Source organism: Molossus molossus, unplaced genomic scaffold (genome assembly GCF_014108415.1).
Source record: "Molossus molossus isolate mMolMol1 unplaced genomic scaffold, mMolMol1.p scaffold_m16_p_4, whole genome shotgun sequence".
In the NCBI taxonomy this organism is placed as follows: Eukaryota; Metazoa; Chordata; class Mammalia; order Chiroptera; family Molossidae; genus Molossus; species Molossus molossus.
In genome coordinates, this window is record NW_023425377.1 from 33,983,674 (window position 1) to 34,009,729 (window position 26,056).

Below are 26,056 nucleotides of genomic sequence, written 5' to 3' on the forward strand. Positions count from 1 at the left end.
GGTTGCAATGCTAAACTTTTTTCTTTCTTTCTTTTTTTTACTAAGCTAGAGTAAATGAGTCATCTAGAAAAGAAGGGAGGAGTGAGGTTTCAGAGAATGATGGGAAAGGCTGTTGAGGTACTTACTATACATTTCCAAGAGGCCCCAATTTCCCAAATCTTGTCCAGCATTCTTGAACTTGGACTCTACTCCTAAGAAGCCCCATAATTCATAGCATGGCTTTTCAATCCAATCCCACTCTCAACCACATACCTCTAACTCCATGCTACTATGACATCTCTGAGTACCTCTAGAGTCTAGACCTTAGCCCTGTGCCCCTGGACTCCAAGGCACACCTTACCTTTCCCTGTCCATCTTCTAGAGCAATCTGTCTAGTCTCCCAAAACCACCTAAAAGATGTCCCTGATCAGGTCTCTCATCTACAGAGCATGAGTGGCTTCTTCAGAACCCAGCCTTCTGTGAGTATACTGATCCTCTTGTATCCCAGGGTCTTGAGGGAAGGAATGGAACTGTATACTATTGAAGCCTTGTTCTTTTCAGTTTGTGCCCAGGATTGTACATCTCCCCACCCCACCCCAATTGTCTAAGTAGCTACTAGTTGATACCATAATTGACATAACTAATTTGGTCTTCCTGGATAAGATCTCAACGAATTCCAGGTAATTTATTGTTTGGGGGTGACCATGATCATTTTCAATTTTGCAGACTTGATCTTTGGCCATCCCAACTTACCAGCAAGCATAAGTCAGTAAGGACACTGTACCATCTACCTGTGAAGAACTGGTTTTATTCTTTGCTAAAAGGCTCCATGCAAACTTGAATGAGGGAAAGCAGGAATATTTCTTCATTTTCTTTTTACTAATCTTCTAAGGCCTGGTCCTTCAGATAAAAAGTAATGGGCCAAGGAAACTAGTTAAGTGAAAGAGAGGAGAAAGGTCTCAGAAGGATCCTGGAGTAGGATGGGATGAAGGATAAGGAACAGCAAAAATAGGGGCTCTAAGGCTGGCTTCAATATGTACTTGCTCTTTTCTTCTTTCTCTACCCCTGACCTTTAGTGGTCCCTCTAATGATGCTGTGCCTGGAGAGCTGGGGGAGGAGGTGGCAGACCCAGACTGCCCTCTAACCACATAAATCTACCTCACTTTTCTACTTTTTGTGGCTCTTAAATTCTCAGGGTTGGGTTCAGCATCCCCAAAAGCTGTCTCTGAATCTCCAATAAACATTAATGTATATTTGTTTTGTTGTTGTTTTTATCTCAGAAAGAAAGGAAAGGGGGAGGGGTGGATTTTTTGTTCCACTTTCCGCTTATTTATGTATTCATTGGTAGGAGGCTTGTATGTGCCTTGATCTGGCATGGAACCCACAACCTTGGCGTATCTGGACACCTCTCTAACCAACTGAGCTACCCAGCCAGGGGGCATCAGTGTGTATTTTAACATGACATCCCTGAGGGAAAAAGTCATACTGTCTCGCTCTAGCCCATAGTTTGCAAAGCTTTTCCCAAGCAGGATCTCATCGCGCCTCCTTGAAAGTCCCCAGTGTTGGGAGGCCCACAGTGGCCACGGTTTCCGGCTTTGAGCCCCTAGCCGCGCAGCAGTCAACTAGCAACAACGCACATCCACAGGCCTCGCGTCCACGGGAAGAACCCCTTACTCCCCTGCACCTCCGACTGGCCCCCCGCACGGCGCGAGCCTGCCGGAAGTTGTAGTCCAATGTCTCGCAACTCAATTGGTTGGACTACAATGACCAGCATGCCCCGCGGTCCTTGGAACCCCCCCCTCTCCCCGCCACCCCATCTTTTTCAGCCTCAGGCGCCGAGGAGACTCGGCTGACCTGCTGACTGGGAACCAGAAATGGCAGCTACTCTGGGCAGCGGGGAGCGCTGGACGGAAGGTACCAGGTCCCGGTCGTAGGGTGGGCAGGGCGGGGTTCGGCAGAGATCAGGGATGGGGCCCTTGAAGGTGCTCGAGGGCTGAGATCCTGGGCCTGAGGTGAAGGATGGAGGCCTAAGAGAAGATGTTGAACCTGAACAGGGTTCCGGATGAGTTGGTGGACCGCCCAGGGCAGGGGCCGGGCTCCAGATACCAGGAGCGCTGGCCAAGCGGAGGAACCCGCCAGAAGCCCAGAGTCACCGGTGACGACTTCTTGCCTCCAGCCCCCAGCCCCGCCCCGGCCAGTGCCCCGCCCAGGGACCCGCGGCAGTCAGACCCCGCCCGCGCCAGGGTGGCCAAAGGGTCAGCGGGCAATGCTGTCTCCCGCAGCTTTCTTTCCTGGCCCTTATTCTCGCTACCCAACTGGGCTACCTGATCCTTGGTCTCGGCTTGCTCTTGTCTGTGCAGCCTGCATCAGGACCGATAGGCCGGCTTTTTCTGTCCTACAGTAAGCAAAGAGTATTGATGCAGTACCTATTTTTTACCCTGCATTATGTTGATCCTGCAGCAGGGATTTGACAGACGTGGGCCCTGAGATAAAAGAACTCTCAGGTCACTGAGGGAGTTTGACAGGTAAACAGCCAATTACAAAACAGGGCCAGTAAGTCCTGTGCTATACACAGCAAGGTCTAGTTTTTGGAAGCACACTGACAATGCACCCAACACAGCCTGGATGTCAGAGGAGGCCTTATGGAGAAAGTGTTACATATGATGATGTAAAGAATGGTTGGAGTTAGTTGGGCTCACTTAAGGGAAGAATGTTGCAGGCCGAAGGAAAAGAGAAAAGAGAAAGTAGTGCAGATCTGAAAGGAGTTTGGTGTGGCTAGAGCAGGTGAGAGATGAAGCCAGAGAGGCAGCCTGGCTTTGTTCAAATAAGAAATTTGAACAAGAAGCAGTGTGTAGTCACTAAGGGATGTGAAACAGGAGAAGAATGTTTTTAAAACCTTTTCCATATTCTCCAGATGGGACATGAGTACTTGCCTTCTTTGACTGGATTGCTATGGCCCTCTTTACATTCTGCAGGTGTTAAGATTAATTGAATTCTCTCCCTTTAAATAATAACATCTTTATGGTCAGGAGTAGATCTTATCTATACATCTCCTTGATCTAGCTAACCAGTATCTTGTATATATTAGTTCTATAACCATTAGTGTAAAAGAATTAAACTCATCTCTACTTTAAATCTTAGTGGTGGGAGGCATTGCAACAAAAACTTATTTTATGAGCAATGTCACATCTGACCATGGACTACAGAGAGCTAGGCTTCCCCCTGCATTGCACTAAAGGCAAGGTATTTGGGCAGACACTTCTTGAGCATTTTTTCTGGCTGTGAGTTAAAATTATTTGCTGACTGACCATTGAAGGTATGGTAAACATTATTACACTTCATGTTTCTGGCATTATAAGTTTTTCATGGTTGCCTCCATATTTTCTGTATTGTTTTCTCAAGGAAGATGTTTGTTCATTTTTGTATGGGTGCTTAAAAATCAGCATGATGTCAGTAGCCTGGCATTCATACTCATCTGCTCCTGCCTACAAGCAGCCTCCCAGGTAGCTAAGGAAGGTAGCAAAGTTAATTTGCAGGTCAGACTGAGGCCTAATGAAAGGGCTGTTGCTTTGCAGCTTACATTGATGCAGTTAGAAGAAACAAATACCCAGAAGACAGACCTCCTGAAAGTCATGACCCCTGTGGTTGCTGTAACTGCATGAAGGCACAAAAGGAAAAGAAGTCTGAGAATGAGTGGAATCAGACCTGGCAGGGTGAGGGGAGTGCCACTTATACTGAGGAGCAGCTGCTTGGGGTACAAAGGTGAGCCTGTGATGGGATTAACTGAGTGATTTTATGTAGAGTGCCTGGCACAGACAATGTGCTATACTATAAGTATTAACCGCTGTTATTATTTTTTTATTATTATTATTGAAGCACAATAGCTTCTCGGCCTCAGAGGCAGTAAGTAGAAGTGGAGTAGTGGGGTGTAATCTGAGGTATGTGCCCTGCTTCTACTATAAGAGAGACAGGAAAAATCAACTAGCTATAACAGACATCTATACAACATTCTACCCCAAAACAGCAGAATACCCATTCTTTCCAAGTATACATGGAACATTCTCCAGGATAGCCCATACATTAACTCATAAAATAAGCCTCAATAAATTTTAAAGGATTAAAATCATACAGTGGCCCTGGCCAGGTGGCTCAGTTGGTTGGAGCATCATCCTGCACACCAAAAGGTTAATGGGTTCAATTCCTGTCAGGTCACATACCTAGGTTTCAGGATCTATCCCTGTTTGGGACACATATGAGAGGCAACAGATCGATATTTCTCTCTCACACTGATGTCTCTCTCTCTTCTCTCTCTCTCTTCCTTCCTCTCTTTCTAAAATCAATAAACATATTCTTGGGTGAGGATAAAAAAAAAAATCATACAATGTATGTTCCTTGAAATCAACAACAGAAGGAAATTTGCAAAATTTGCAAATGTGAAAATTAAACAACATATTCCTAAATAACAAAGGTCACAGAAGAAATCACAAGGAAAATTACAAAATACTTTGAGATGAATGAAAATGAAACTACAACATAATGAAACATATGGGATACAGCTAAAGCAATACTTAGAAGGAAATTTATAGCTGTAAATATATATATTCTTTAATCTCAAATGAATAACCTAATCTTCTACCTTAACAAACTAAAAAAAGAAGAGCAAACTAAATCCAAACAAACAGAATGAAGGAAATAAAATAGAGTGGAAATAAATAGAATAGAGGATAGAAAGCAACAAAGGCAACAAAACCAAAAAATGTTTTCTTTTAAAAATAACAAAATTGACAAACTTTTATCTAGACCAGTGATTTTCAACCTTTTTCATCTCATGGCACACATAAACTAATTACTAAAATTCTGCGTTACACCAAAAAATATATTTTTGCCTATATAACCAAAAAATAGGTATACTTTTGATTCATTCACAGCAGGTGGCTATTGTTGTGTTGTCTATTGTCATTTTGCTTTATTTGACTAAGACAAAAGAGGTCAGTGCCCCTGGCTAAATAGTCGGGTATTCCATGTTTTAAAAATTACTGCCCTGGCCGGTTTGGTTCAGCAGTTAGAGCGTCGGCCTGCTTTCCAGAGAGTCCCGGGTTCGGTTCCTGCTAAGGGCACGTATCTTTGTTGTGGTTTGTCCCCAGCCCTGGTTGGGTCATGCGGGTGGCAGCCAGGCAATGTGTACCTTTCACATCGATGTTTCTCTCTCTCTCTCTCTTCCTGAACAAAAAATGGGAAAATGTCTTCAGGTGAGGATTAAAAAAAAAAAATTACTGTGGCGCCCTGGCCAGTTTGGCTCAGTGGTTAGAGCGTCAGCCCGCGAACCACAGAGACCCAAGTTCGATTCCTGCTAAGGGCACGTACCTTGGTTGCAGTTTGTCTCCCGCCCTGGTTGGGGTCGTGTGGGTGGCAGCCAGTCGATGTGTCTCTCTCACATCAATGTTTCTGTCTCTCTCTTCCTTCCTCTCTCCCTCTCGCTCTATCTGAAGATGGATGAAAACATGTCCTCCGGTGAGGATAAAAAAAAAAATTTTCAGGATGGCTTGCTTCCCTGGTGAATTCTACTAAATGATTGAAGAAGAATTAACTAATCCTTCAAAAACTATTACAAAAAAAATACATGAAAAGGGAACATTTTCAACCCATTCTATGAGGCTAGTATTACCCTGTAACCAAAACCAGACAAAGACGTCACAAGAAAACTAAACTGTCAACTAATGTCTCTATGGATGTAGATTTCAGCAACATATAAAACCATATAAAAGGGATTATATACCTTGACCAAGTGGGATTTATCCTAGGAATGCAAGGTTGTTTAACATATGAAAATCAACTAATGTAATACAACGTATTAATAGAATAAATGACAAAAGCCACATGATCATTTTAATAGGTGCAGAAAAGGCATTTGACAAAATTGAACACTTAAAACAATACTCACCATAGTAGGAATAGAAGGGCACTTCCTGAACCTACAAATAATCCATAGCTAACATCTACAAACAATCCACAGTTGACATCATACTTAATGGTGAACAACTGGATGCTTTCCAAGATCAGGAACAAGACAAGTATGTTGACTCTAGCCACTTCTATTCAGCATTGTACTAGAGCTCCAAGCCAGGGCAGTTAGGCAACAAAAAGATATAGAAGCCATCCAGATCATTCGCAGGTGATGATCTAATATAGAAAATCCTAAGGAATACAAACACACACACACACACACACACACATTTCTACACACTATTGGAACTAATAAATGAGTTCAGCAGAGTTGCAAAATGTAAGATCAATATACAAAACTCATTATTTTTCTATACAATAGCAATGAACAATCCAAAAATGAAAAAGAAAACAATTTTAAAAAAAAAAACAGTTTCTGCCCAGCCAGTGTTGACCCATGCACTAAGAGGTTGCTGGTTCGATTTCCAGTCAGGACACATGCCCAGGTTGTAGACCAAATCCCCAGTGGGGGGCATACAGGAGGAGGCCAATCGATGTTCTCTCTCATCAATGTGTCTATCTCCCTCTCCCTTCCTCTCCTTCTAAAACCAATAAAGAAAAAAAATTGTTAAATAATAATAAAAAAAAGTTTTATTTGTAACACCATCACAAAATAATAAAATGCTTAGGAATAAATTTAACAAGAGAAGAGTAAAATTGTACATTGAAAACTCTAAACCTCTATTAAAAGAAATTAAATAAATAAATGGGAAGATATACTGTGTTCATGGATTGGAAGACTTATTATGGGTAATTTGTAATACTCCCCAAATTGACCAACAGATTCAATACATCCTTATCAAATTTTCAATTGCCCTTTTTGCAGAAATTGACAAGCTAGTTCCTAAAATTCATATGGAAATGCAAGAGACCCACAATAGCCAAAACAGTTTTAAGAAGCACAAAGTTAGAGGACTCATATTTCCCAATTTTATTTTATTTTATTTTTTTACTTTGGGTTATATCCTGTATTTTTGTTGTTGTTACAGATGTTTCTCCTTTTTCCCCCATTGACACCCTCCACCCCTCCCTCCCCGCCCTGTCCCTAGCTTTGTTGTCCATGTTCACTGGTTATGCATATAAGTTCTGTGGTTTATCCCTTGCCCCACTCACCCCCTCTTCTGGGGATTGTCAGTCTGAACCTTACTTCCACGTCTCTGGGACTACACTGTTCTTCAGACTGTTATGTTCATTATATTCCACAAATAAGTGAGATCATATATACTTGTCTTTCTCTATTTGGCTTGTTTCCCTTAGGATAATACTTTCCAGGTCCTTCCATGTCGTCTCACAAGATAAGAGCTCTTTTTTTCTTATAGCTGCATAGTACTCCATTGTGTATATGTACCACAGCTTTTTTATTCACTCGTCTACTGATGGGCACTTGGGCTGTTTCCAAATCTTAGCTATTGTAAATAGTGCTGCTATGAACATGGGGGTACATATATTCTTTCTGATTGGTGTTTCAGGCTTCTTAGGGTATATTCCTAGAAGTGGGATCACTGTGTCAAATGGCAATTCAATTTTTAATTTTTTGAGATAACACCATATTGTTTTCCATAGTGGTGGCACCAGTCTGCATTCCCACCAGCAGTGTATTAGAGTCCCCTTTCCTCCATACCCTCGCCAACACTTATTGTTTGATGATTTGTTGATGGTGGCCATTCTGACAGGTGTGAGGTGATACCTCGTTGTTTTAATTTGCATCTCTCTGGTGATTAGTGATGTTGAGCATTTCTTCATATGTCTCTTAGCCATTTGTATGTCCTGTTTGGAGAAGTGTCTATTTAGTTCCTCTGCCCATTTTTTAATTGGGTTCTTTGTCTTCCTTTTGTTGAGCTATATGAGCACTCTATATATTTTGGAAATTAACCCCTTATCTGATGTGTCATTGGCAATTATGCTCTCCCATAGCGTGGGTTGCCTTTCCATTTTGGTAGTTATTTCTTTTGCTGTGCAGAAGCTTTTGAGTTTGATGTAGTCCCATGTGTTCATTTTTTCCTTTGTTTCTGTTGCCTTAGGTGATGTATCAGTGAAAATTCTGCTGTGTATGATGTCTGACATTTTTTTTAAATGTTTTCTTTATTGATTTTAGAGAGAGAGGAAGAGAGAGGGGGAGAGAGAGAGAAACATTGATGAGAGAGAACATCAACTGGCTGCCTCCTGCATGCCCCACACTGGGGATTTGGCCCACAACCTGGGCATATGCCTAGACTGGGAATTGAACTGGTGACCTCTTGGTGCATGGGTCGACACTCAACCACTGAGCCACATCAGCCAGGCTGATGTCTGAAATTTTGTTGCCTACATTTTCTTCTAGGATTTTTATGGATTCATGAGTCACATTTAAGTCTTTTATTCATTTCTGAGTTTATTCTTATGTATGGTGTAAGTTGAGGATCTAGTTTCATTTTTTTGCATGTAGCTGTCCAATTTTCCCAATATCATTTATTAAAGAGGCTGTCTTTACTTCATTGTATGCTCTTGCCACCTTTGTCGAATATTAATTGAGCATAATGTTTTGGGTCCATTTCTGGGTTCTCTGTTCTATTCCATTGATCTATGTGCCTGTTCCTGTGCCAGTACCAGGCTGTTTTGATTACAGTAACTTTGTAGTATAACCTGATATCCGGTATTGTGATCCCTCCTAATTTGTCCTTCTTTTAGTTTCTGTCTTTTTATTTATTTTTTTTTATCCTCAGCTGAGGACATTTTTCCATTTTTTGTTCAGATAGAGTGGGAGGGAGAGAGAGGAAGAGAGAGAGAGAGAAACATCGACGTGAAGGAAACACATCAAGTGGCTGCCTTCTGCACGACCCAACCAGGGCCAGGGACAAACTGAAACCAAGGTACGTGCCCTTAGGGGGAAGCAAACCCAGGTCTCTGGACCGCAGGCTGACATTCTAACGGCTGAGCTAAACTGGCCAGGGCTGTCCTTTTTCAAGATAGCAGTGGCTATCCAGGGTCTTTTTTGGTTTCATATGAACTTTTAAAGTATTTGTTCTAGTTCTGTGAAGTATGTTGCTGGTATTTTGATGGGGATTGCATTGAATCTATAGATTGCTTTGGGTAGTATGGACATTTAAATGATGTTAATTTTTCCAATCCATGAATGAGGTATGTGCTTCCACTTTTTAATATTTTTTTCTTTCTATTTTCAATGTCCTGTAGTTTTCTGTGAATAGGTCCTTTATTTCTTTGGTTAAGTTTATTTCTAGGTATCTTAATTTTTTGCTGCGATGGTAAATTGGAATTTTTTAGTTTCTCTTTCTGTGAGTTTATCATTGGTGTATAAAAATGCCGTCAATTTCTTGACATTAATTTTGTATCCTGCTACTTTGCCAAATTCATTTACTAAGTCTAGTAGATTTTTGATGGAGTCTTTGGGGTTTTCCACATATAATATCATGTCATCTGCGAATAATAACAGTTTCACTTCCTCCTTTCCAGTTTGGATCCCTTTTATTTTTTCTTCATGTCTAATTGCTGTGACTAAGATTTCCAGTACTATGTTAAATAAGAGTGGCAAAAGTGGGAATCCTTGTCTTGTTCCTGTTCTTAAGGGAAATGCTTTTAGTTTTTGTCCATTGAGTATGATGTTGGCTGTAGGTCTTTCATATATGGCCTTTATTATGTCGAGATATGATCCCTCTGTTCCCAAATTGCTGAGTGTTTTTATCAGAAATGGGTGCTGGATTTTGTCAAATGCTTTTTTAGCATCTATTGATATGATCATATGATTTTTATATTTCATTTTGTTTATGTGGTGTATCACATTTAATGATTTGCAAATATTGTACCAGCCTTGCATCCCTGGGATGAATCCCACTTGGTCATGGTGAATAATTTTTTTAATGTATTGCTGGATTCAATTTGCTAGTATTTTGTTCAGGATTTTGGCATCTATGTTCATCAGGGATGTTGTCCTGTAGTTTTCTTTCTTTGTAGTGTCTTTTTCTGGTTTTGGAATTAGAGTTATGCTGGCCTCATAAAACGAGTTTGAAAGTCTTCCTTCTTCTTGAATTTTTTGAAACAGTTTGAGGAGAATGGGTATTAGTTCTTCTTTGAATGTTCGGTAAAACCTTCCTGGGCTTTTGTTTGCTGGGAGAGTCTTGATTACATCTTCAATTTCCTTTGTTGTTATTGGTCTGTTCAAGTTTTCTATCTCTTCCCGGTTCAGTTTTGGGAGACTATGTGCTTCTAGAAATTTGTCCATTTCGCTTAGATTGTCAAATTTGTTGCTGTATATTTGTTCATAATATCTGTTAACAATCCTTTGTATTTCTGTGGTGTCAGTTATTATTCCTCCTCTTTTATTTCTGATTTTGTGTATTTGGGTTCTCTCTCTTTGTTTCTTGGTAAGTCTAGCTAAGGGTCCATCAATTTTGTTTATCTTTTCAAAGAACCAGCTCTTTGTTTCATTGATCCTTTGAATTTTTTTTTTTGGTCTCCATGTCATTTATTTCTGCTCTGATCTTTATTATTTCCTTCCTTCTACTTGGTCTGGGGTTTTCTTTTTGTTTGCTTTCTAGTTCTTTAAGTTGTGAGGTTTGATAGACAATTAGAAATTTTTCTTGTTTCCTGAGGTAGGCCTGTAGTGCTATGAACTTCCCTCTCAGAACTGCTTTCGCTGCATCCCATAAATTTTGTGTTGTTGTGTGTTCATTTTCATTGGTTTCCAGGAAGTTTTTAATTTCTTCCTTGATCTCCATGGTAACCCATTCATTGTTCAATAACATGCTATTTAGCCTCCATGTGTTCAAATGTCTTTGCATGTTCTTGTTGCAATTGATTTCTAGTTTCATGCCATGTGATCTGAGAAGATGCTTGATATGATTTCAGTCTTCTTGAACTTGTAGAGACTTAGTTTGTGTCCTATCATGTGATCTATCTTTGAGAATGTCCCGTGTGCACTTGACAAGAACGTGAATTCTGCGGTTTTGGGGTATAATTCTTTGTAGATATCTATTAAATTCATTTGATCTAGAGCTTCATATAGAGTCTGTGTTTCCTTGTTAATTTTTTGTCTAGATGATCTATCCAGTGATGTCAGCGGGGTGTTGAAGTCCCCTGCTATGATTGTATTGCTGTCAATATCTCCTTTGAAGTCCTCCAGAAGATTTTTTTTCCCTTTATTGATTTTTAGAGAGAGTGGAAGGGAGAGAGAGAGATAGAAACACCGATGAGAGAGAACATCGATTGGCTGCCTCCAGCATGCCCCCCACTGGGGATTTGACCCACAACCTGGACATGTGCCCTGACCGGGAATCGAACCAGTGACCTCTTGGTGCATGGGTCGATGCTCAACCATTTAGCCACATCAACTGGGCCCTCCGGAAGATTTTTAATTTTTTTATTTTTTTTATTTTTATTTTTATTTTTTTAGTCCTCACCCGAGGACATTTTTTGATATTTTGTTCAGATAGAGTGGGAGGGAGAGAGAGAGAGAGAAACATCGGCGTGAAAGGGACACATCGAGTTGTTGCCACCCACACGACCCAACCAGGGCCGGGGACAAACTGCAACAGAGGTACGCGCCCTTAGCGGGAACCGAACCCGGGTCTCTCCAGACCGCAGGTCGACGCTCTAACCGCTGAGCCAAACTGGCCAGGGCGAGATATTTTTTTTTTTTTTTTTTTTTTAATCCTCACCCGAGGATATTTTTCCATTTTTTGTACAGATAGAGTGGGAGGGAGAGAGAGGAAGGGAGAGACAGACAGAAACATCGACGTGAAGGGACACATCGAGTGGCTGCCACCCGCACAACCAACCAGGGCCGGGGACAAACTGCAACCGAAGTACGTGCCCTTAGCGGGAACCGAACCCGGGTCTCTCCAGACGGCAGGCCGTCGCTCTAACCACTGAGCCAAACTGGCCAGGGCCAGGGCGAGATTTTTAATATATTTTGGTGCTCCTATATTGGGTGCATATATGTTTACCAAGGTTATATCTTCCTGTTGGATAGATCCTTTCAATATTATGTAGTAGCCTTGTCTGTCTCTAGTTATGGCCTTCATTTTGAAATATAATTTATCAGATATGAGTATTGCTACCCCAGCTTTTTTTTCCTTTCTGTTTGTTTGAAAGATTTTTTTTCATCCTTTTACTTTTAACCTATGTGAGTCTTTTGTTGTGTGGCCAGTCTCTTGTAAACAACATATATGGGAATCATGCTTTCTTATCCAGTGAGCTACTCTGTTTTCTTTTTATCAGAGCATTCAAACCATTTACATTTAAGGCGATTTTTTTTTATTTTTATTCTCACCCAAGGACATTTTTCCATATTTTGTTCAGATAGAGTGGGTGGGAGAGAGAGAAACATTGACATGAAAGGGATACATCAAGTGGATGCCACCCGCATGACCCAACCAGGGCCGGGGACACTGCAACTGAGGTACATGCCCTTAGCAGGAACCAAGCCGGGTCTCTCTGGACCACAGGCCGACGCTCTAACTGCTGAGCCAAACCGGCCAGGGCTATAACTTTGATGTTGTCGTGGGAGGATGCGATACCGCGTTTACCTACACCACCATCTTGCTGATTTCTTAATCAGCAATGATTTCTTGATATGCCACCCAAAGCACAAGCAACAAAAGAAAAAATAAATTAGATATTATCAAAATTTAAAATTTTTGTACTTTAAAAGATACAATTAAGAAAGTGAAAAATAAACCCACAGTACAGGTGAAAATATTTTCAAATTATATAACTGATAAGGAATTTGTATTCATATAAAGTACTCTTATAATTCAACAACAAAAAGACAGTCCAATTGAAAAATGGGCAAAGGAGATCTGGAAACAGCCCAAGTGTCCATGAGTAGACGAATGGATCAAAAAGCTGTGGTACATATACACAATGGAGTACTACGCAGCGGTAAGAAAGAAAGATCTCTTATCCTTTGAGACTACATGGAGGGACCTTGAAAGTATCATCCTAAGTGAAACAAGCCAAACAGAGAAAGACAAGTTTCATATGATTTCACTTATTTGTGGAATATAATGAACATAACAGTTTGAGGAATGGGGTAGTCCCAGAGACGCGGAAGCGGGGTACAGACTGACAATCCCCTAAGGAGTGGAGAGGTGGGGGAGGGATGAACCACAGAATGTATACGCATGTATGCATGAACAGTGGACATGGACAACAATCTGGGGAAGGGGCAGGGAGGGAGGGGGAGGGGGGAATCAGTGGGGGGAAAAGGAGAAACATCTGTAACAAAAATTAATCAATAAAATCTATTTTATGTTTGAAGAAAAAAAAAGAAAAATGGGCAAAGGATCTGAATAGGCATTCCTCCAAAGAATCCATACAAATGGCCAATAAGTACATGAAAAGTTGCTCAGGCCCTGGCCAGTTTGGCTCAGCGGTTAGAGCATCAGCCTATGGTCCACAGAGACCCAGGTTCGGTACCCACTAAGGGCATATACCACGGTTGCAGTTTGTCCCCAGCCCTGGTTGGGTTGTGTGGGTGGCAGCCACTCAATGTGTCCCTTTCACGTCAATGTTTCTCTCTCTTTCTCTTCCTCTCTCTCCCTCCTACTCTATCTGAACAAAAAATGGAAAAATGTCCTCGGGTGAGGATTAAAAAAAAAGAAAAAGTTGCTCAGTATCATTAGTCATTAGAGAGATGCAAATTAAAGTCACTGTGAGATACCCTACTATCTCATATTCACTAGGATGGCTATAATAGAAAAGACAGATAATAACAAGTATTAATGAGAATGCGGAGAAATTAGAACCCTTATATAGTACTTGTACAAATATAAAATGGTGCAGCCAGTTTGGAAAGTAGCATGGCATTTCCTCAGAAGGTTAACCATAGCGTATGACCCAGCAACCCATGCCTAGGTATATACCGAGAGAAATAAAAACATATCCCCACACAAAAACTTATACATGAATATTCATACAGCATTATTCATGCTAGCCCCCAAATAAAAACAACCTGGATATCCAGTAACTGATGAATGAATAAACAAAGTGGGGAATATCCATACAATGAATACTTTTTGGTAATAAAAAGGAATGAACTACTGATACATGCCACAACATGAATGAACCTCGAACATTATGCTAGTAAAAGAGGCCAGACACAAAAGGCCACATATCATAAAACTCCTTTTATATGAAATGTCCAAATAAGCAAACTTATGGACAGGAAGTAGATTAGTGGTTGCCAGGGATTGGGAAGTGAGGGAATGAGGAATGACTGTGTATGGGGTTTCTTTTGGGGGTGGTGAAAACGTTTTGGAATTAGATAGTGTTGAATTAGATAGTCTGAATATACTAAAAAAAAAATAAACCCACTGAATTGTACGTTTTAAAAGAATGAACTTTGTGATATGTGAATTATAGCTTAATAAAGCTGTTATTAAACAAATACATTTATAACAGAGAGAGAGAGGGAGAGGCAGAAGAGTATCTACCATGGAAGGGATTGGAAACTGGGCTAGGGATCCAGAGGATCCCTATGGGCAGCTTTTGGAGAAGCACCCTGACTGACATTCCAGACCCTGCATTGTAATCCAGCCTGTGTTAACTTACTATGAACTCTCTTCAACAAGGCTCTGGGCCTCTGCCTGCCTAACTAAATTGTGTGGTAGCAAAAGACTGGAGACGTTCTGAAAGCCCATCAGTAGGGGATGCATATACATCAATAAAATGCAATAATGTGTAACTTTTTTAAAAAATAAGGTGGATATATAATACTAGTCAATATTTATGTAATGTCAGATGCTATCAAGCACTTTGATGAATACTTCATTTAATCATAACAACTCGGTGAAAATAATTATCATTAGTAGCCCATTTCAGAAGACAACACTAAGGCACAGAGGTTAATTACACAGTAAGGTCAGATCCCAGCCAAGGCATTTTGATTCCAGAGTTCATGCTCTAGTCCAGCAGTTCTCAAAGTGTGGTTTGGAAATTCCAAGACCCTTTGGGGGGGGGTGCACATTTAAAACTATTTTTATAGCCCTGGCTGGTTTGGCTCAGCGGTTAGAGCCTCGGCCTGCGGTCCAGAGAGACCCGGGTTCGGTTCCTGCTAAGCGCGCGTACCTCAGTTGCAGTTTGTCCCCGGCCCTGGTTGGTCATGTGGGTGGCAGCCACTCGATGTGTCCCTTTCGCGTCAATGTGTGTGTGTGTCTCTCTCTCTTTTCCTCTCTCTCCCTCCCACTCTGTCTGAACAAGAAATGGAAAAATGTCCTCGGATGAGGATAAAAAAAAAACTATTTTTATAATAATACAAACATTATTTGCCTTTTTCATTCTTCTCTCAGTATTGTACAGTGGAGTTTTTGAGAGGCTACCTGGATATGTAATTATATCATCACTCTGTTTTAAAATTTTTTGTTTTCATTTCTAGTGTGGTAAATATAGATATAATTCACAAACAAAAGCTCTTTGGGGGGTCTTCAGTAATTTTTAAGAGTGTAAAAAATTTCTGAGATCAGAAAGTTCAGCCCTGGCCAGTTTGGCTCAGCAGTTAGAGCATCGGCCCACGGACCAAAGAGTTGTGGGTTCGATTTCAGTCAAGGCCATGTATCTCAGTTGCAGTTCGATCCCCAACCCTGGTTGGGGTCGTGTGGAAGGCAGCCAGTTGATGTGTTCCTCTCATGTGGATGTTTCTCTTTCTCTCCCTCCCTCTCACTCTATCTGAAGATAAGTAGGGGGGAAAAAAGTATCCTTGAGTGAGGATTAAAAATAAACAAAAAAGCCTGGCCGGTGTGGTTCAGTGGTTGAGCGTCGATCCATGCACCATGCCAGTTGGATTCCCAGTCAAGAAACAGGCCCAGCCCTGGCCGGTTTGGCTCAGCGGTTGGAGCGTCAGCCTGCGGTCCACAGAGACCCGGGTTCGGTTCCCGCTAAGGGCACGTACCTTGGCTGCAGTTTGTCCCCGGCCCTGGTTGGGTCGTGTGGGTGGCGGCCACTCGATGTGTCCCTTTCACATCGATGTTTCTCTCTCTTCCTCTCTCTCCTTACCGCTCTATCTGAGTGAAAAATGGAAAAATGTCCTCGGGTGAGGATTAAAAAAAAAAAAAAAAAGAAACAGGCCCAGGTTGTGGGCCCGATCCCCGGTGGGGGGGCATGCAGGAGGCAGTCAGTCGATATTCTCTCTCATCAATGTTTCTATCTCTCTCTCTTTCTCTAAAATCAATAAAGAAAAAAAGAAAGAAAAGAAACTGCCCTGGCCAGTTTGGCTCAGCAGTTAAAGCGTCAGCCTGCGGTCCAGAGAGGCCTGGGTTTGGTTCCTGCTAAGGGTACATTCCTCTGTTGCAGTTTGTCCTCAGCCCTGGTTGAGTTGTGCAGCCATTCAATGTGTCCCTTTCGCGTCGATGTTTCTCTCTCTCTCTCTTCCTCTCTCTCCCTCCCACTCTGTCTGAACAAAAAATGGAAAAATGTCCTCGGGTGAGGATAAAAAAAAAGAAGAAGAAACTGCCATACTAGTCTAAACTATTATCTTATACTTTTCATTTTTATTTGTTATGGATCAATTGATAAGATAAATTGTTGGTTAAAAAAAAAGCAAGATATAGCCCTGCCCAGTTTGGCTCAGCTGTTAGAGTGTCAGTCCTTGGGCCTCTGGCCAAAGAGTCTCAGATTTGATCCCCAGCCCCAGTCTGGGTCATGAAGAAGACAACCAATTGTTGTGTCTCTCTCACGATGATGTTCCTCTCTCTCCCTCCCTCTCTTCCACTCTATCTGAGAAAATCAATGGACAAATATCCTCAGGTGAGGATTAAAAAAGACAACAGGATATAGAAAGGAAATTATAATTACCTAAAAGCTGATATTTAGGCAAGAATAAAAAGAGAGCTCTCTATACATATACTTACTCTGTACATAGGATTCAAAGAAAACGTCTAACAGTGGTTGTCCCTGGGGTACAGGGAATGGGGACGCAGGAAATTTTTTCATTGTGTATAGTTTAGTACCGTTAGATATTTTTCTCCTACCATGTATATATATTAACATTTAAAAACAAAGTTTAGCCTTGGCCAATTGCTCAATGCTTAGAGCGTCGGCCCACGGACCAATGAGTCGCGGGTTTGATACCTCAGTTGCGGTTTGTCCCCAGCTTTGGTCTGGTCATGCGGGAGGCAACCAGTCGATGTGGCTCTATCACATCGATGTTTCTCTCTGTCTCTCTCACCCTCCCTCCCTCTCACTCTATCTGATAATAGGTGGAAAAATATCCTTGGGTGAGGAATAAAAAAAAACAACAAAGTTTAAAAAGATAGCCATAAGAGAAAAAGAGAAAGAGAGGTGGAGAGAGAAAATATAAACAAATAGGGTGGTTAGGTGTTTCTTCTAGCTTTGCTGTCCTGTGGTTCAACTCTCAGAACCTTAGCCTGCACCTTGATAGTAAGGATTAGCAGATTTGTTCTACTCACTTGCAGGAATATAGAAAGAGTAAAATATTAGATGTAAAAATACTTTGAAAGGCACTGAGTTCTCAGTGGGAGGACATTGTTAATGACTGAATGTTTCATTAATGTGTTCAACAATTTTCTTGTAAGTTTGTTTTGGGGCTCACAGATCGGAGGGAGGATCAATGTACTATTTTGCAGTTATTGTAAAAAAGGAGCCTTTGTAGACATATATGTTTCTGATGTGTGTTTTTAGGATCAAGAAATGCAGAAATTACTATGAAATTCTGGGAGTTTCTCGAGATGCCAGTGATGAAGAGCTTAAGAAAGCTTACCGAAAACTCGCCCTGAAATTTCACCCTGACAAGAACTGTGCTCCTGGAGCAACAGATGCTTTTAAAGGTGTGATCCTGAACTAATGCTTAATTCTGCCCACCCTGTGATGTTTAGTCATTAGAAGTTGCTTTCAGCCTCCCCTGTAATTGTTTTATAAAGCCACAAGCATAGGTGTTGTTGTAGACCAACGAGACAGACCAGACTCAGACTCTGAACTGGGTTCAAATGAAGAGAGCTTTGTTTACCGCACAGCGACTGTCCCATCCTACGCAGAGGAGAGAGCAGCCCCGAGCTCATGGGGAGGGCTGCTTATATAGTTGTCTTAGCCCCTGTTAAGGAATTTGCGCTAAGGGTTTGCTAGCAGCAAGCACGTACAGAAGCAGATATTTGCGGTTAGCTGTTATGCTTGAGAGAGCAAGCAGTTTCAGTTTGCACAATGCAGTGGTTATCTGTACAATGCAGTGGTTATCTATTAACTCTAGCAGCTAGTTCTTGCCATTTTCTTAAAATCCAGGGGGTAAGGTCTGCCTATTTCACATACCATGTGTTTGTCCTTTACAGTGTTTTCCCTGCCACACCTCTTACATAGTGATTATCAACATAGCTTCCTCCTGTCTTCATTCACTTCACCATAATTTCTTTTGGAAAAAATATTTGGTTTCTCTGTAATACCTTTTGGGACCATTTATTCATTGATTCAGCAAATATTTATTGAATATCTATGTGCCAGGTACCTTGGTGAATAAAACAGATATGATTCCTCTTGTGGAACTTATAGGCCGTGGCCACTCACCAGTAGGGACTAGACAGCATTCCTAAATTTCTCTGACCATGGAACTCTTTGTTCATCAAACCTCTGTTATTAATATGTTCATGTGAAAAATACGGGTAAATTTTTTTTCCATTGATTTCAGTGATACTTTCAGAAACATATTGGCTCAGTGGTTGGAGCATCGGCCCGAGGACTGAAGCGTCACGGGTTCGATTCCAGTCAAGGGCACGTATTTCGGTTGCAGTTTCTCTTGGCCCTGGTCGGGGTTGTGTGGGAGGCAACTGATCGATGTGTCTATCTCGCATTGGTGTTTCTCTCTCTGTCTCTCTCTTTCTCTCTCCCTCCCACTCTGTCTGAAGATAAATGGAAAAATATCCTTGGGTGAGGATTTAAATAAATAAATAAATAAAATTCAATATAATGAAAAGCATTAAAGTTGGAGAGACTGTCCTGGATTAAAATAAACTAAAGAGATATAAAACCAAATGCTGTACATAAAAACTGCATGGCTTTACTGGATGATAATTAATGTTAATTTTCTTAGCTGTGATAATAATATTGTGATCATGTAGGAGAATATCTTTATTTTTAGGAGACATGTTGAAATATTTAGGGGTGAAGTGCTATCATATCTGCGGCCTACTTTTACATGGCTCAGCAAAAGAAATGTATTCATATGGCTCGGCCAGTGTGGCTCAGTGGTTGAGTGTCCACGCATGCACCAAGAGGTTGTCTGTTTGATTCCTGGTCAGGGCGCATGCCCAGGTTGTGGGTCCGATCCCCAGTGAGGGGCATGCAGGAGGCAGCCAATTGATGTTTCTATCTCTCTCTCCCTCTCTAAAAATCAATAAAGAAAAAAATAAAAATATAAAAGAAATGTATACCTATGTATGTGTATAGGTAGGTAGGTAGGTATAGAGAGTTGAGGAAAGCAATATGGCAAAATGCTAACAATTGATGAATCAAGGTAAAGGGTTTATTGTAATTTTTTTTTCAACTTGTCAATAGATTTAAAATTTTTCAAAAGCAAAAATGATAGCTCTGATAAATTTTTAAAAGTCACCATTTATCTCAGATGATGTGCCATTGTGAATCTAGTTCTCCCCACAGTTTCTATAAGCAGACAATTAGGTAACCCACATTCTCTTTATACCTGCATGTAAGGTATCTCACAGACTAATTCCATTTCTTTGATAAATCTGCCAGATTTCAAGGGATGTGAATGTTTAAACAACTCTATTTAGATTTTTTTGTTTGTTTTTTCTGCTTAGCTGATTTATTGCTATAAACATTTAACAATTTCATAGGTAGAAGAATCATAAAGAAATGCTATTTCTGACTGTTTTGATACAGTTGACTGACTCAGAGGTAGGGGGTGGGGATGTCTTAAAATATTTTTGGGGGCATTTTTTTAATTGGAGGTATGCATTATATGTTTAAATGAAATTGGATAAATAGGAAGGAGAGGAAGAGAGGTGTTGATAAGCATATGTAATCTATTCAGTCTTTGATCTCTCATTGAGACATTAGAGATACATTTCCCTTTTTTTTTTTTTTTAATCCTCACTGGAGGATATGTTTCTATTTATCTTCAGATAGAGTGGGAGGGAGGGAGAGAGAGGAAGAAAGGGAGAGAGAGAAACATCAGTGTGAGAGAGACACATCTACTGGTTGCCTCCCGCACAACCCCGACCAGGGCCAGGGACAAACCGAAACCGAGGTATGTGCCCTTGACCAGAACCGAACCTGTGACTCATTGGTCCGAGACCTACATTCTAACTGCTGAGCCAAACCAGCCAGAGCAAGATACATTTCTTAATTACTAAAGACTCTTTTCTAAAGGAAGCTGAATAAGATTGTGACCAGTAAGAACTTTGCTTTTAGCCAAGCATTAATTTTACTGATTATTTTATTCAGGAGATTGTTTCTAGACTTCAAGTTAGAACACCACTACATATCTGTGAACTATTCTCAACCATAAACTGTTGCTGTCAAGTGGAATATGAACACATGAATGATGAATGAGAGCAATAAATAGTTCTTAGTTCATCTTGAGTCTAGTGTTGTTTCTGGCTTTTCAAACTAGATCATGGAAAATTTCAAGGGAAAGCACTTTGGTGAACTTTCCAGGCCCAAGCACCTCCGTTAGGCCCCTGTGAAGCTATCCAACACCATTCAGCTCTGAGCTCTTCATGGCTGCAACTGTGATCACCCTCAGCTACAGCAAAGATTGTATACTCAGGTGCTTTTTTGTTTTGGTTGCAGCAATAGGAAATGCCTTCGCAGTCCTTAGCAATCCTGACAAGAGACTCCGCTACGATGAATATGGAGATGAACAGGTGACTTTCACTGCCCCTCGAGCCAGACCTTATAATTATTACAGGGACTTTGAAGCTGACATCACTCCAGAAGAGCTATTCAATGTCTTCTTTGGAGGACAATTTCCTACAGGTTAGTATCCCAAAATTATCATGAAAAAATTTATATATCAGCAAGCTCCTGTTTGAGAATATGAACAGAGGGACATGGTATGGTGAAAACAGCAAAAATTCGGAATCAGGTGAACTGGGATTTGAGGCAAATCTCCAGCCTCCAACTGTGCATGATTTTGACTAAATCACTTAGTTTCTCTTATCCTGTTTACTCACCTGAAAAATGGGGCTAATAATACCTATCTCACAGGGTGGCTGTGAGGATTAGATTTATATATATATATTTTATATATATGTAAGTATATATATAATATATATAAAACATATATATGTGTGTGTGTGTATATATATATATGTTTTTATTGATTATTTTAAAGAGTGAGGAAGGAAGAGAAAGATAGAAACATTGATGGGAGAAACATCAATCAGCTGCCTCCTGCACGCCCCCTACTGGGATCAAGCCTGAAACCTGGGCATGTGCCCTGACTGGGAATCAAACTGGGACCTCTCAGTCCATGGCAGGAAGCTCAATCCACTGAGCCACACCAGCCAGGCAGGATTAGAAGTTTTAAGTGCTATATAAATAAGTAACAAAATGCTATTATTATTATTGTTGTTGTTGTTGTTGTTGTAAAAAAAAAAAGTGGCTATATAAAGAGAAAAGTTAGAAAAGCACCCCCAGAGAGTTGGAAATTGGGATAATTAAATGCCAAGGAAGTAAATTAAATTTTATGAGTTGCTATTGAAGATTCTGATATTGGGAAGGAAACAAACAAACATGTCAGACAAGTCTCAAGGCCCAGATGCTCTTTCTTTACTGGTCTTTTGGGGTTCTCTCACTCACTGATTACAAAGGACTATTTAAATAAAGGCAGGAGAGCTAAGCACATTCCATCTCCAGCTCGTTCATTTGACTTACCTACTGTCTTATTTTTCTACTGGGTAAAATGGGACAATACTCTGCCCTCAGAGAACCTAACTGGGAGGAAGGATCTTGCAAAAGGCAAGGAAGGAGCGTTTGCCATATTCCTACTAAGGATTTTTCTTTCTTTTCCAGGAAATATTCATATGTTTTCAAACGTGACAGATGATACCCACTATTACCGACGGCGGCACCGACATGAGAGAATGCAGACGCGGAAGGAGGAGGAGGAAGATAAACCTCAGGTACATAGGGAGGACAGGAGAACTGCTGCTCATAGACACTTGTACTGAATGGGCCTTTATGGTATAGGTGTTAGACCAAAGATATGTTTCTGAAATGTGCTTTAGGAAAGTAGACGCAATGGTAAGAAGAGCTGGATAATTGGCCCAAATAGGCCAGAATGGTAACCCCCTTCCCCACTCATTTTTTGGTGGCTGTCCCAGGAAATCACTTCCCCTGTAGGTTACCTTGATCAAGGTTTTTTTGACTGCAGAAAACAAGAACCCCCTTCAAAATATTCAGAACTAAAGGGTTAAGGTAAGGGATCTAGGAGGTCTTATTAAGCTCAAGAGCAGGAAGTGCAGCTATGCCTCGTGACAGATGCGAACAAGGAACTGGAATGCTGTCAGGCACCCACACAGCTGTGCTCTCCATGACTAGTTGGGGCCAGATTGTCTCCAGTTTTCCCACCTCTTTTCATCTGCTTTGTTCTCTCTAATCAGCCTGGCTTATTCTACTTCTCGTTGCATATGGCCATTCCCCAGTGCCTAAGAGTATGTGTCCTTTCTTTAAGTGACTGGCTAGCCATGAATGGTGATGAATCTCAATCCCAAATTCCTTGGGGGAGGGGGGGTTATGTTATTATCCCTGCTAGGGCTAGGTGTCTCCCAATCTGTTCAGCTGTGACCAAGGCAACAAAGTTATATGATATTAACATGGCCCCATGAGAGTCACACTCCGGGCAGACTCACCCAGAGGTGTCTGCTTTATTTGTCTTAGAAAAGGGGAATTCAGGAGATTATTGGGTGTCAGTCAGGTTGTGGGTGGGCCTTCTTCAAGTTTCTCAGCAGGAAGAACAGAGTTGTTTGGTACTTCTGTGAAAAGTATAACCTTCCCCCAAAAACCTTTGGCTTTGTGTAGTGCATTGCTAATTTGTATTTTCTTTGGGAAAATCTATTTTCTATAAGCTTTATATTGATGAAGAACACTTACACCAAATATTTTTTCTTTTTCAGACTACATATTCTGCATTTATTCAGTTACTTCCAGTTCTTGTGATTGTGATTATATCTGTCATTACTCAGCTGCTAGCTGCTAATCCCCCATACAGTCTATTCTACAAATCGTAAGTCAAATATTTATGAATCTTAACAATCTGAAGGGTGAAAGACTTGAAGGTTTTTCCTGTACATTACTAACATTTCACTTCACCTTTCATTGTAAAAACACAGCTTTCGTGTTTAAAGGAACAGCTGGATAGTAACGGTGCAGAGATTCTCAAAAATGCTGTAGGCAGTTTCCTATGTGCTCAGGACTTCAATTGTTTTGTTCTACAGTGACATCATCTGGTCTGTTGCAGAACAGCAACAACTGGTTTCTGAAGGATTAATAGAATAACTCCAGGTTCAGATTAAATCTTCATCACACCATGTTAGAGTTAGAAAGGACCTATTGAGTTTATAGTAGGATTGCTGGACTCCTGTGGATTTGGGAACATCATAACTGAGATCCAGTGATTTTAAATTTAAGAAATTGCAAGAATAGGACATTTATTCATGATAGGGCTACACAGTCAACCATAGTATCTTATTTTTTTGCTTTTGCTGAAAATATAGAAATTCATTGTAATGTTTGCAGAGCCTGCATATTATGAGGTCTGATAGGAATTTTAATTTCTTTAATTAGTTATTTCAATTAATTCATTTCTCAAGTTGATTCCCAAATCATCATCAATATCAATTGGCAACATGTTAGAAATACATACTCTTGCCCTGGCTGGTTTGGCTCAGCAGTTAGAGCATCGGTCTGGAGAGACCCGGGTTCGGTTCCTGCTAAGGGCATGTACCTTGGTTGCAGTTGGTCCCTGGCCCTGCTTGGGTTGTATGGGTGGCAGCCACTCGATGTGTCCCTTTCATGTCAATGTTTCTCTCTCTCCCTCCCACTCTATCTGAACAAAAAAAGTGGAAAAATGTCCTCGGGTGAGGATAAGGAAAAAAAAAAGAAATACATACTCTTATGCCCTGGCCGGTTTGACTCAGCAGTTAGAGCATCGGCCTGCGGACCAGTGAATCCCGGTTCGGTTCCGGTCAAGAGCACATACCTTCTCACGTCGATGTTTCTCTCTCTCTCCTCTCTCCCTCCCGCTCTATCTGAAGATAAATAGAAAAATATCCTCGGGGCCCTGGCCGGTTTGGCTCAGTGGTTAGAGCGTTGGCGTGTGGTCCGGAGAGATCCGGGTTCGGTTCCCGCTAGGGGCACGTACCTCAGTTGCAATTTGTCCCCGGCCCTGGTTGGGTCATGCGGGTGGCAGCCACTCGATGTGTCCCTTTCACGTCAATGTTTCTCTCTCTCTCTCTTCCTCTCTCTCCCTCCCACTCTATCTGAACAAAAAATGGAAAAATGTCCTCGAGTGAGAATAAAAAAAAAAATTAAAGTGTTTACATTTAAAAAAAGAAAAAAAGAAAAATATCCTTGGGTGAGGATTAAAAAAAAAAAAAAAGAAATACATACTCTTGCCCTAGCTGGTTTGGCTCAGCAGTTAGAGCGTCGGCCTGCAGTCCAGAGAGTCCCAGGTTTGGTTCCGCTAAGGGCATGTACCTCAGTTGCAGTGTCCCCAACCCTGGTTGGGTCGTGCGGGTGGCATCCACACAATGTGTCCCTTTCATTTCGATGTTTCTCTCTCTCTCTCTTCCTCCCACTCTATCTGAACCCCCCCCCCCAAAAAAAGGAAAAATGTCCTCTGGTGAGGATAAAAAAGAAAAGAAATGCATACTCTTAGGCTTCATTTCATATCTATTGAATTAGACATGCTGAGGATGAGAACCAGCAATTTGAGTTTGTTTGTTTTTTATCCTCACTCAAGGACATTTTTCCATTTTTTTTTTTTAATAATTTTTTTTTCTTTATTGATTTTCAGAGAGAGAAAGGGAGAGGGAGAGAGAAACAGAAACATCGATGAGAGAGAATATCAACCGGCGCCTCCTGCATGCCCCCCACTGGGGATCAGGCCCACAACCTGGGCATGTGCCCTGGCCGGGAATTGAATCAGTGACCTCCTGGTGCATGGGTCGATGTTCAAGCACTGAGCCACACCAGCCGGGCCATTTTTCCATTTTTTGTTCAGATAGAGTGGGAGGGAGAGGAAGAGAGAGAGAGAGAGAAACATCAATATGAAAGGGACACATCGAGTGGCTGCCTCCCACACAACCCCAACCAGGGCCGAGGATGAATCACAACTGAGGTACGTACCCTTGACAAGAATCAAACCCGCGGGCGACTCATTGATCCGCGGGCCCACACTGTAACCGCTGAGCCAAATTGGCCAGGGTGCAATCTGAGTTTTAACAAGCCCTCCAGATTATTCTGGTCCATACTAAAGTTCAAGAATAATTATTTTTAAAAATTAATAATGAGAAATGAGTCGTTACTTATTATTATAGTTTAGCAGACAAAAACATTACAAAATTCAGAGTCCATGGGGCAATGCATAATAGGAAGAATCTTAAAAAAAAAACACGTTTTTAGCCTCACCCGAGGATATGTTTTTTATTGATTTGAGAAAGAGAAAGAGAGAGAGAAAAACATCGATTGGTTGCCTCCCGTACACATCGCAATGGGGATCAAACCCGAAACCTAGATATGTGCCCTGACCTGAAATCTAACCTACAACCTTTTGGTGTACGGGATGATGCTCCCACCAACTGAGCCACCTGGCCAAGCAATAGGAACAATTTTTGTTGGTGATCACTGTAGACTGAAAACTATCATTTTAAGTCAATATCTTCATTTTACAGAGAGGAAATATGAGACTTAGAGATAGGTTATTGCTATTAGGTCACACTGGCCTAATTCCCTTTATTTTCCAACTTCCCGTGTTTCTCCATATGCTGCTGCTACCTCCTTTCTTGTCAGGCCAGTCAGGAACCTGCTAACAACTTCCCAGGGGGAGGTGGGAGCAGTCATGGCCTGAGCTCTTAGACATTCAACAAGATCCTTAGTAGAGAGACCAAAGGAG

General features: G+C 41.2%; 1 protein-coding gene across 4 annotated transcripts in view; it reads left to right on the forward strand.

Annotated features, from left to right (window-relative positions):
- Positions 1-1,792: 1,792 nt before the first annotated feature.
- Positions 1,793-26,056, forward strand: part of DNAJC18 (DnaJ heat shock protein family (Hsp40) member C18) — a 33,368-nt gene continuing 9,104 nt past the window's right edge. For all 4 annotated transcript variants that reach the window (XM_036241803.1, XM_036241804.1, XM_036241801.1 and 1 more), the window contains exons 1-6: positions 1,793-1,893; positions 3,555-3,741; positions 17,614-17,759; positions 20,731-20,916; positions 21,955-22,064; positions 23,058-23,167. In XM_036241803.1, coding sequence (XP_036097696.1) covers positions 1,854-1,893; positions 3,555-3,741; positions 17,614-17,759; positions 20,731-20,916; positions 21,955-22,064; positions 23,058-23,167 — 779 coding nt within the window. In that variant the 5' untranslated portion in view covers positions 1,793-1,853. The remainder of the gene's footprint in view (positions 1,894-3,554; positions 3,742-17,613; positions 17,760-20,730; positions 20,917-21,954; positions 22,065-23,057; positions 23,168-26,056) is intronic.